The sequence below is a fragment of the Corapipo altera genome, unplaced genomic scaffold, assembly GCF_003945725.1.
Source record: "Corapipo altera isolate COAL_440 unplaced genomic scaffold, ASM394572v1 1, whole genome shotgun sequence".
NCBI lineage: Eukaryota > Metazoa > Chordata > Aves > Passeriformes > Pipridae > Corapipo > Corapipo altera.
Genome location: NW_020884873.1, coordinates 39,519,579 through 39,529,767, shown reverse-complemented (window position 1 = coordinate 39,529,767; position 10,189 = coordinate 39,519,579). Strand labels below are relative to the sequence as shown.

The 10,189-nt window shown below is 38.0% G+C and overlaps 1 protein-coding gene across 4 annotated transcripts in view; it reads right to left on the bottom strand.

Annotated features, from left to right (window-relative positions):
• Positions 1-803: 803 nt before the first annotated feature.
• Positions 804-10,189, bottom strand: part of DNAJB9 (DnaJ heat shock protein family (Hsp40) member B9) — a 9,485-nt gene continuing 99 nt past the window's right edge. The window contains exons 2-4 of one of the 4 annotated variants that reach the window (XM_027657997.1): positions 9,695-9,861; positions 6,330-6,557; positions 804-4,450 (exon numbers count right to left, since the gene is read on the bottom strand). In XM_027657997.1, the coding sequence (XP_027513798.1) occupies positions 4,020-4,450; positions 6,330-6,546 (648 nt within the window). In that variant the 5' untranslated portion in view covers positions 6,547-6,557; positions 9,695-9,861 and the 3' untranslated portion in view covers positions 804-4,019. Of the gene's footprint in view, positions 4,451-6,329; positions 6,560-6,886; positions 7,226-9,694; positions 9,862-10,189 lie in introns of those variants that run through there. The other 3 variants (XM_027658016.1, XM_027658024.1, XM_027658006.1) reach the window with 3 other exon arrangements.

Genomic DNA, 10,189 nt, shown 5'->3' with positions numbered 1-10,189 from the left:
CCAAACAATCCTCCACACAGCATTTTATTCTGAAAGGAGCCCCATACGTGGCACAGCGAAGGTACTCTATACAAGGCTTTTGTTGCAAGTCCAACAGACACTTCTGATGTTTTTTTCAATTTACAAATAACTAAAAAAAACCCCACACTGCTCACCATAAAAATATAATGTGGATCTTATGTTGTTTCCAACACATTTAATTCTCAAAACCTACATTTGCATTATTATGATGACAGATTTGCTTAGGTTCCAGGAAAGATGGTTCTAATGAGAAGTGGTCAGATGAGCCCTACCAAATCCCGAAACTTTAATATACTCCACCTTCTAAAGATCAGACCCAGAAAACAGGAACTTTCAAGCAGAGTCAACTATTGAATCAGAACAACAGCACACTGACCTCGGCTTCAGATTTTCCACTTCCCTGTGGCATTCCAGGCCAGTAAGCACTGGACTGCCCTCTCACACCTCAGCGGGGCAGTCAAAGCACGTGCTCGAGGCAGAGGCTTTCAGCTCTTACACCCACTGCCTCTCAGAAAAGTCCTTTTGCACAGGCTTTTTTGTCTGCATCATTTACAGGCATAATGCCTAAACTCCAACCCAGTCCCAACATCTCCAAGAAAATATAAAACAGGTCAAATTGACTCAATTTCTTTCCACCCCTTCTGCCTGCCAACCCCACCATCTCATTCAAGGAAAATGCTGTGGCCAAAACCTTCCATAAAATGCCAGCACCACACAAACCACTTGATTTAGGTTTCCCTCTACACCCTGAAAGAAAAAAAAAAAAAGGAAAAAGACAAAAAGACAAGTCACACCATTAATTTTCACGTTTAATGTAATGGCACCCTAATTAACTTTACAGTACTTTCATCTCCATTAGATACTGTGTTTCAAAAGTATAATGGGGAAAAAAACAAACATGGAAAAAACCCCACTTTTTTAATAAAGTTTTAAAAACTAAATCATTTGGAGTTACATATGCATAAATGCCTTTCAAAAAATTGTGCCTAATTTTATTTTTCACCCTTACATAACAAAAACCGGTTTTGCTGGGTCTTTTGACAAGAGCTCGAAGAGAGCTCAAAGATGGCACTTAACAAACACTGAAGTCAGGGGTGTCACAAGGTTATACCAGGACTTCCGCTGGAGAGCCTGCCATGAAGCAAACGCTATAAATAGGAAGAGAATGTGCAAGAGCTCCGAATAAGTGAGAAGCACAACATGTTTTGCAAGCTTGTGTTCTGAGAGCCGTGGAACTGAAGACTCTTGGCTGAGGAAAGCCTGCCCAAATTTCCCCAGCTAAGGTCTGTTCAAAGCACACCCATCATAGCAAACCACAGGGACAGCCATACACTGGTTTCTGCAATACTCCTGACAAGTTTTCCTTTGGATTTTACCTGGAATCAACACCAAAACAAGCAGGAAGGTGATCTGGAGAAGCTACAGGACTAATAGGAAGTATTTGTTAGTTATGCCATGACAAGTAACTAAGAGAAATAATACAGAAGCAGGTTAAAATAAGACTAGGCAGAAGTCTTTTTAAGGTGTATCAGCTAGAAAACTAGCAACCTTATCAGTTGCTAGTTTTATCAGTTTCATACTTTGACTTTAAAGAAAAACAAGTACACTTTGTAGGAAGTTTGGAAGATTCTTAAATAAGGGGAAACTAGCCTAGTATCAGCCAACGACCCTTATTTTCACCTAAAAGCTTAGCCTGAAAGATGGTGAACTAATACAGTACCTTAAAAGACTTGAATTTTGGGGGTGGCTGTGTTTCCTACAATTTACAGTGCTCATTTTAGCTTTCATTCCTCTAATCCAGGATTAGGGAAGGGACCCAAGTGAACTGCTCATTCTGCTGTTTCCAATTTATTTTTTTTAATCAAGACAAATATTCATTAGACTAAGAAAGGCATTAACATTTTACCTTTGCATCCTGCTTTTAGAGTTGCCTCTCACCTCTTAAGTTCCAGCAGCCATCATCCCCAAAGGACATTCACTAATACTCTCTTACATTTAATACTTAATATTTGTGAGAGAAAGTAACTCAGAACTCTAAGTTAGTAATTTGTTCACTTGGATTGCCCATGTGATATGAGTCAAGCAGATAGTTTGATTCATGCACAGGACTGACAGGAGTATGTTAAAGAAAATAAATGCAGAAATCTACAAGAAATACAACTTTCAGTTCAATTATATATTAATTATACAGAAGAAACAAAAATCTCTACTTACACAGAAAAAGGGTGAAAATAACACACTCACTTCAGCACTTTTCCTTCTATAAGAATATTGCACATTCCGATAATGTTGCACAAATTACTGGCTTTTTATAAAGACCATATATGAGGTATTAGTCTATTAATAAATAAAGAAGAACATGGAAAAGGAAAAGCACTTAATAAAACACAACAATCCATTCCAAGTACTTAGTGAATGAAAACTGAACAAGCAATAATACTTGAGGGGAAGGTTACTTAGCAAATAGGCAGCTTTCAATACCCATCCAAGAAGCAAAGGGTTAAATCTCTTTTAATAAAGATTTTAAGAACTCAAAGACTATTGAGAACACTGCTTTTTCAAATGCTTATTTTGCTCATGCAATCAACCTGAAAGGTAAATTCTTATCTCATAATTCTAAAGAAACAGCAACATGTGGGTGACAGTAATCTTACTAAGGGGAACCAATTTCACATACTAGACCTGAATTACTAGTTAAGAATGAAAGTAGAACTTTTGGGTTGACATCAGCTAAAGTATTTGGGGGTTTTTTTGTGGGTTTTTTTTTATGTTTGTTCGGGGGCTTTGAGGTTGTTTTGGTTTGGGGTTGGGTTTTTTTTTTTTATTTTAAGTAGTTTTCACTGGTTGTGGGTTTCCATGGTGCTGAAATCAATACCCATTAGTACTGTCCTTATTAGCATTTTCCAGCTCCACAAGGAATACAAGGATTGGAAGTTTCAGTTTTTCTCTGTGGTTAAGCTAAGAATTTACCTTTCAAATCACAATGCTGAAAAACAGGTAATAAATCTGTCAATCTAAACAGTATCTACAATACCTACATTACTTAGACCCTTTCAGGAACACCAGGAAACTGTAGGCAAGCTTAACTTATTTAATTTCACTAGAGCACTGAGGAGTATTTAAGTTCAATAAACTGAATTATGGAAACTGCATTGCACACATGGTATAATAATAATAAGCATAAAACAAGAGTGTTTTGGGTGTGCTCTTCCAAACCTTGTTAGAGAGATATTTGTAATTTGGAAGGGGAAAAAAAAAAAAAAAAGACCTTGTATGCACACAAACTTACATACATTAATATACATTAAGCAAGTCAAGGATCATTCAAATACTACGATCTTTTCAGGTCAGTGAAAGGCTATTAAGAAATAAAACTAATTCCTACATCACTCACAATCTTATTCCCTCTTGTTATTTTCCAACTTCAAAAAGAAGGTGTTTTATTAATACTTTTGCAATGGTGGAGAGAGTAGCAAAGACCCAGGCAAGTCATATTTCTGCTGCTATTTCGTGTAAATCATCGAATTTGCACAGTGAGTCCACATCAGGTAAAAACTGCAAGTGCAAACTTGGAAAGACACAACTGAAAAAAAAGCAGCACTTAAAAATTAAAGTATCTCCTCTGCTCCAATCCATGCACCAGTAACACAAACAGTCCTGAATTGGCATATATGAAAAAATTATATTACATTTCTGAAATGAAAAATATATATATCTTGTGTTCAAATTTAGGGAAAGTGTTTACTAAACGGAAATACATATCATTTTTTTCTTTGACATGAGAACATTTATCTCCCATTCTAAGTAGTTACTGACACATTACTTCCCAACTGCACGTTGTTTCTACTCTGAAAATTAGTTTCAAACTACTGTAAAGAAATTGTAGTTAAATGTCCTTTAGAACAAACAGTTCAAAGACTTTTTTCCATGTTAGCACAAAACCAAGAAAGATTATGAAGATCTTGAGAAAAGAAGAAAAGTTTAAAGGAAAGGAAACATTATTGTCCAGAACAGTCGGTGTAAGTAGTAACCATGTTTCCTCGTCTCTGAGTGACAGTCCTGCAGTGCTTGCTGGATCCATGAAACCTGGCATCAGTTCTCACGGCGTGTCGGTGAGCGTTCTCAAAGTCACTAAACGAAAACATTTTTTCCATATTTTCAAACACATCATCAAACAGTCCACCTCCAAAGGAGAACTCTTGGAAAGAACGTCTTTGCCGATTGTGAGCTTCCCGATGACTTCGGAAGTGATTTTCAAAGTGCTTTTTTGATCGTGAGTTTTGACTAAATAGGTCAAAGTCTTTGAACAGATCATCAAAGTTGAAATTAAATGACTGATGGAATGGGCTTCCCTTATTTCCTTGTCTTTCATGACGGCCAAACTGATCATATTCTCTTCGTTTATTCTCATCTGATAATGTTTCATATGCTATGACCATTAAAAAAAAAAAAAATTAAATTTTCATTTCCATTTTAAAGAAGAGGAAAAAAAGAAAATGACACACAAATACAAAGCACAGCAGCTTCCTCCCACTCCCTCAAAAGGACGAATTTCAAGCAAGACTTTCATTCAACATTCAAGCCCAATCAAGCTCAACATTTGTTTACCTTTCTCCAAACCAAAATAAGTTGTCTCAGACTAGTTATTTATAATAATAAACACAGCTATACTATGAGGACAGATCATAACCTGAAAATTTTAAATTCACGTAATATAACATATTTAGCTACAATAAATATTAGTGTTTATGTTTGAAAGAAACAATGAGATGCTGGGATCAGAAAGACTGAAGCGAGGAGGATGAGTTAGGAGCTCTACCTAACAAAACAAACTGTCTGCTGCATTCCTATCACAGAAACACAGTGCAATGTCTGCAAAACTACCTGCCAGCCACCAGCCAGCACATTCTAGCTACACCACAGTTACAACTAAGCTACAAGATAAACATCAAGTAGATAAAAATAAAGACAATGAATTTCCCCTACATTCCAATTCTCTATTTTTCAAAAGTTCAACAATAAATCTGGATTTTGTGATTAGAATCATAGAATAGAATCAGTTGAGTTGGAAGGGACTTCCAAGAGCATCAAGTCCAATCCTTGATCCACTACCGCCGTGGCTACTCAATTGGATATAACCAAAATGGAACCAGGCTTCCCTCCAATCTTTGGTCCACAACTACAGCTACTGGTGTTCTAGGGCAGAAACTCAGACAAATATACCTATTCTGATAACTAAGTAATTTAAACACTTCCATTTTCTCATCTGTCAAAGGCTTTCAACTATTATACACAATTCAACACTTAAAAGAGTCCCTAATTCCTCCTTTAGTAGGTGCTAACAACTGCAGTAAGTATCTAACAGGACTGTCCCTCCCTCTCAATATATTACCAACTGCCTGTCTTCCGAAATAAATTTCTGCAGACAAGAAGGTAAAATGCAGAAATCTCTTATTAGCTGAGTTAGGAGAACTACACAAGTAGGTGGAAGTTATAAGAGTCCATGGGGAACAGAAGCGGGTACACCTTATTCTTTAGCAAGTCTTTTTCTATTCTTGATTATTCACTTCCACCAGTATGTTTTACCACAAAATACTTATGAATGGTGTATTCCTAGGATCACAGGATAGTTCAGGGTAGAAGTGACCTCAGAAGGTCACTACTCCAACCTCCTGCTCAAAGTAGGGTCTGACTAGGTTAGTTAGAGCTTTACCCAGTCATTCATGGAAAGCCTCCAAGGTTGGAGACTGCACAGTCTATCTAAGCTATCTGTTCCAACACTGGCCTGTAGAACAGAATCACAGAATTGCTAAGACTGGAAAAGTTCTCTAAGATCATGAATTCCAATCACGATCCTCAAGGTGAGAAAATTTTTCCTTATAACCACACTGAAACTCTTGTGCTGCCACCACGAAGCACTGAAGGACGCTGCCACATTTTTCTAATCTCCCTATAGTTACTGCAAGGTTGCTGTTAGGTAGCCCTGAAGCCTAGTAGTGATCCTGAGCTGGATCTTACAAAACAGATCAAAAGATAAGAATTAACCTCCAAGGGCTAAAGCTGTCCTACTACCAAGTATTTTTTTCTGAGAAGAGGTGTAAGCCAAAAAGCCTAATTAGCAGAAATGTATAAACTGTGTTAAAGGCCTTCCTATGTGTAAAGACATAGACACAAGTCAGATATTGATGTTGAATATTTGACAGCACAGAAGTAGAATTAAGAAAAAAAAATATCTTTTTGCCTCTTATTCAGTAAAACCAGAGTACACTTAAATTCTAGATATAAGACAAAAAGTTAGTGTATATTACCTTCAGCAATTTCTCTAAATTTCGCTTCTGCACCAGGACTCTTGTTTTTGTCTGGGTGGTATTTCATAGCCAGCTTGTGAAATGCCTTCTTGATCTGGCGGTCAGATGCATTTTTTGGAACCCCTAAGATATCATAATAGCTCTCTGTAGCCAGTATTAATTCAGTTATCATTAAAATGCAGAGAGCAAATGTGAAGACAGATTGCGTAGTGGCCATTTCTCCAGTTCCTAGAAAGAAAAAGAAATATACTTGAAGAACAAGTTATTTCACATTCCACAACAATTTAAAGTTACAACTACAAGCTGGAAAAGGAGGACCTGTATGTTTCAGAAGTCAGTGACAGACTTGCTTCACCTGTCAAACTCTATTTGGCTGTTTTCATATTCACAGACTGTGTAAGTGAAAACACTGCAAACTCACATTTCACATGCATCTCAAGCACACTTGAGTGTTCATCTTTGTTTTACTCTTATCCTTAACTGAACATTCTCCCACAAAGTTACCAAAGTAAATATACAATATTATCCGTTGCATCAAACATTTTAAGCTGGCATACCTGAAGTAGTTTCATACTAATCCTTGAGTTCTAGGACTTCTAAACACAGCAGCTCTAAATTAAGACCAAGCTGCAAAAACTCACTCAATACTGGAGACTGATTAGGTGGTGCAACAATAGGAGCCTCAAAATACAAGTGGCCTAGAGATCAACTGTGAGGTGCAGGGAGATATTAGACTATTAGACACTAGTGCTAAGCTTCAGAAAGTCATTTAACTAACCTAAAGCGAACACTATAAAGAGTAAATCACTCATTTAGAGCACAGAGTTCAGCCAAGTAGTGCTCATTTTCCTTTACTTTACAATGGACTGGACTAAGCTTATTTTCATATTAGATTGTAGTATAAACACCTACTATATCTTCAACATCAAAGAATTCATCTGATAAATACCAATGCAAAGAAAGGTTTACATATGCAACTCTCAGTGTTGGAACCAAATACAAAAAAGAAGTCTTCCATACAAGACAAGCACTTTCAACAATAATTAGAAGTTGTAATTTTTTTTCAGCAACGTATCTGTCCAAAAGTGACAGTTTGAAACAAACATGCAAGAACTTAGGGGAAAAGCTGTCACATAAATAAGTCATTAAGAAAAAATTAGTTCTCCATAGCCACACAATCTTCCATGATATTTATGAGGGAGAGGGTGAGCTCTCCATACCAGAAGGAGAGACCAGATAATTTTCCAGGGCCTGTGCATATTATATTTAAAACAGAGAGTGCAGATATGCAAATGTTCAAAGACAGAATGCTGTTTGTCAAACCAGCACGATGTACAACCAAGCCCTGAACATACCAGACATAACATATCCCCCTCACCAGCTTACACTGATTTGAGTGTAACATAAGAACAACTTGGAGACAAATGGTACTACTTTTCTGTAAGCTGAATAAACAAATTACAGTCTGAGTACCATTAAAGTTAGAATACTGCTATTACATAGTGTAAGACTCAAATATTTGTCATGAAGAGTTCAAAACCTTTGAGTACAGAGGCAAATTAAGCCTTTACCTGAAAATCAATACTCTCTAAAAAAAAATAAACACCAAAACATCAAATATGGAAAAAGTATACTGTTTCTAATAGACAAGTCAGGGGGCTAAAATGAATGCTGTGAGGCGAGAGCAAAAGGTTTGCAAGATTAATGTACCCACGCCCTCTAAAGCATTTATTTGGCCAGCAGCCTGCATGATATCAAGTGTTAAGGGACAGCAGTTGAAACAAACTGTATTTTGATCAGTGTACTTAGATACCAAACAGACAGTTCTTTTCAGTATTCTTTGTGCACGATACCAAACATATTTTTAGTACAAGCCTTTCCCACGTATTATCTCTCACCACTTCACTAACCTGAAACTTTACCCCTTGGGCACTAAGAACTACACACATTACATCCTTCCACACTTTTTGGACTTTCTTCCTTCTGTGCTTTATGGATGCAGATTTACATGTTCATCTCATACCTGAGATTGTTTTTATTTTACTTCCTTTCCCCACACCTGCAACAAGCTTGCACCATCATGTGCTGCATTCTCTTAAGGCCAACCATCCTGCTGCTACTACTGAACACTGAAAAGAGCTAAAAGGGGCAGTTCACGTTCTTCCTCAAAAGTAAAATTCTCTTTTATAACTCATGAGAGCCTGAGATCATGAAGTCACTCCTTTTACATATTCTGCTCTGGCTAACCATCTCAACTTCTACTATTCTTGATAACGAAACACACCTAAGTGTGTCTTTTTCTACAGTTTCACATTAGGATTTCTGTAATGCAGTTCTTTTCTGTATTAGATTTCTAAACTGTATTAAAAACCAGTACTTAAATTTCACTGTTTTTTAAAACAACGTACACAGATTTAACACTGCCTTTGAACAAATCAGTGAGACTCGAGAATAAAGTAAGAGTCAAATGAAAATCAAATGCAAATGAAATATGCCTCCAATACAGGCAGCATTTTGAACTTATAAGGTTATCAGAGAGACAGAGCAAGTGTTATATTTAGACATTGCCAATTATTCGATTTACTTTTTAAAAAACACCTATTTTATATGCTGTATCTTAGTGTTGCTACTGTTAACTAAGATGTTAAATGCTTGACTTCAGCCCTGCCATTCCCAAATATTTCTACGACCCCTTTCAAAATAAAATCTCTTTTAAATATTTACTCTGCTTATGTCTTTTCTCTGTTACTTTTCTCAATTGAAAAGAGACAGGTAAGTTGCACTTTCATGGCCGTGCACTGTAGTTACTTAAACCACATTCCAGAATTTGTTAAGCTCTCTACGAATTAAGCTCATGCCACAGAACAGTCTCTTCTAACAATTATGAAGAACTACACTTTATTTAGGTACATCTTCCAATGAAGCTAAAGATCTTATTCCACAGATTACCTACTTAACTCTGTTGGGTAAGTAGTTACAGATCTCAACTACTCTTCACCTCAGTATAAGAAGTGCATTGTCTAATATTTATCCAGAGTATTGCAGGGGTGATAACATTCAATCAGTTCATTATTAGTTTATCAACATCTATCAATACTTGTGGGATCAGGTGATGTTTCAGGATGATGTACGTCGAATAAAGTCTGTCACATCCAGAAAATAAGAAGCTACTTACACCTTCGAAAGTAATTAACAAAGATCTTGCATAAATGCTTATATTCAAAGCCTCACACACTCAAAGAACCCATAGCATCACTAGTGCTCTGCCACTGCTCTGCTTACAGGAATTGCCATGCACTATCCTGTGGAATGTTCATGTCCTGTAATTATTTTTGCAAACAATTTATTTACAGTAATAAAGTTACCAAAGTCTCCCTCTGGTTCTCCTATCACGACTAACCCGATGAGTAAGCAAGTCTCCACGTCCTCAGCCAGCTGCAGGCAAGCTGTCAAACACAGGGCCTTGCACTTGTCTTGGCCTCTCCTATACTGACCCGAAAACAGATCTGGGAGAAGGTTCCTGAATTTCGCTCTGGAACACAGGGAAACGGAGTGCCGCTGGCATCATCCTGCCTATCCAGACCTCTGACGAACTCGCAGGAGCCGGCACAGCCAGCACAGCGACACAGCGCCGGGCCGGGGCCGGGGCCGGGCAGGCGGTTACAGCCTCCCCGAGCGACCCTGTCCCACCTCCACGTCGGCCAGGCTCGGGAAAGACCCCCGCAGGCGGGCCCAGACGGGCCCGAAGGGCAATAAACGGCCCGCACCGAGCCCCACAGTCACCTCCCCTTTCTCTCACCGCCCCCGAGCACACCTCCAGCCGTCCCTGGCCCCTCCGCGCCCGTCTTCGCTCCAGCCCC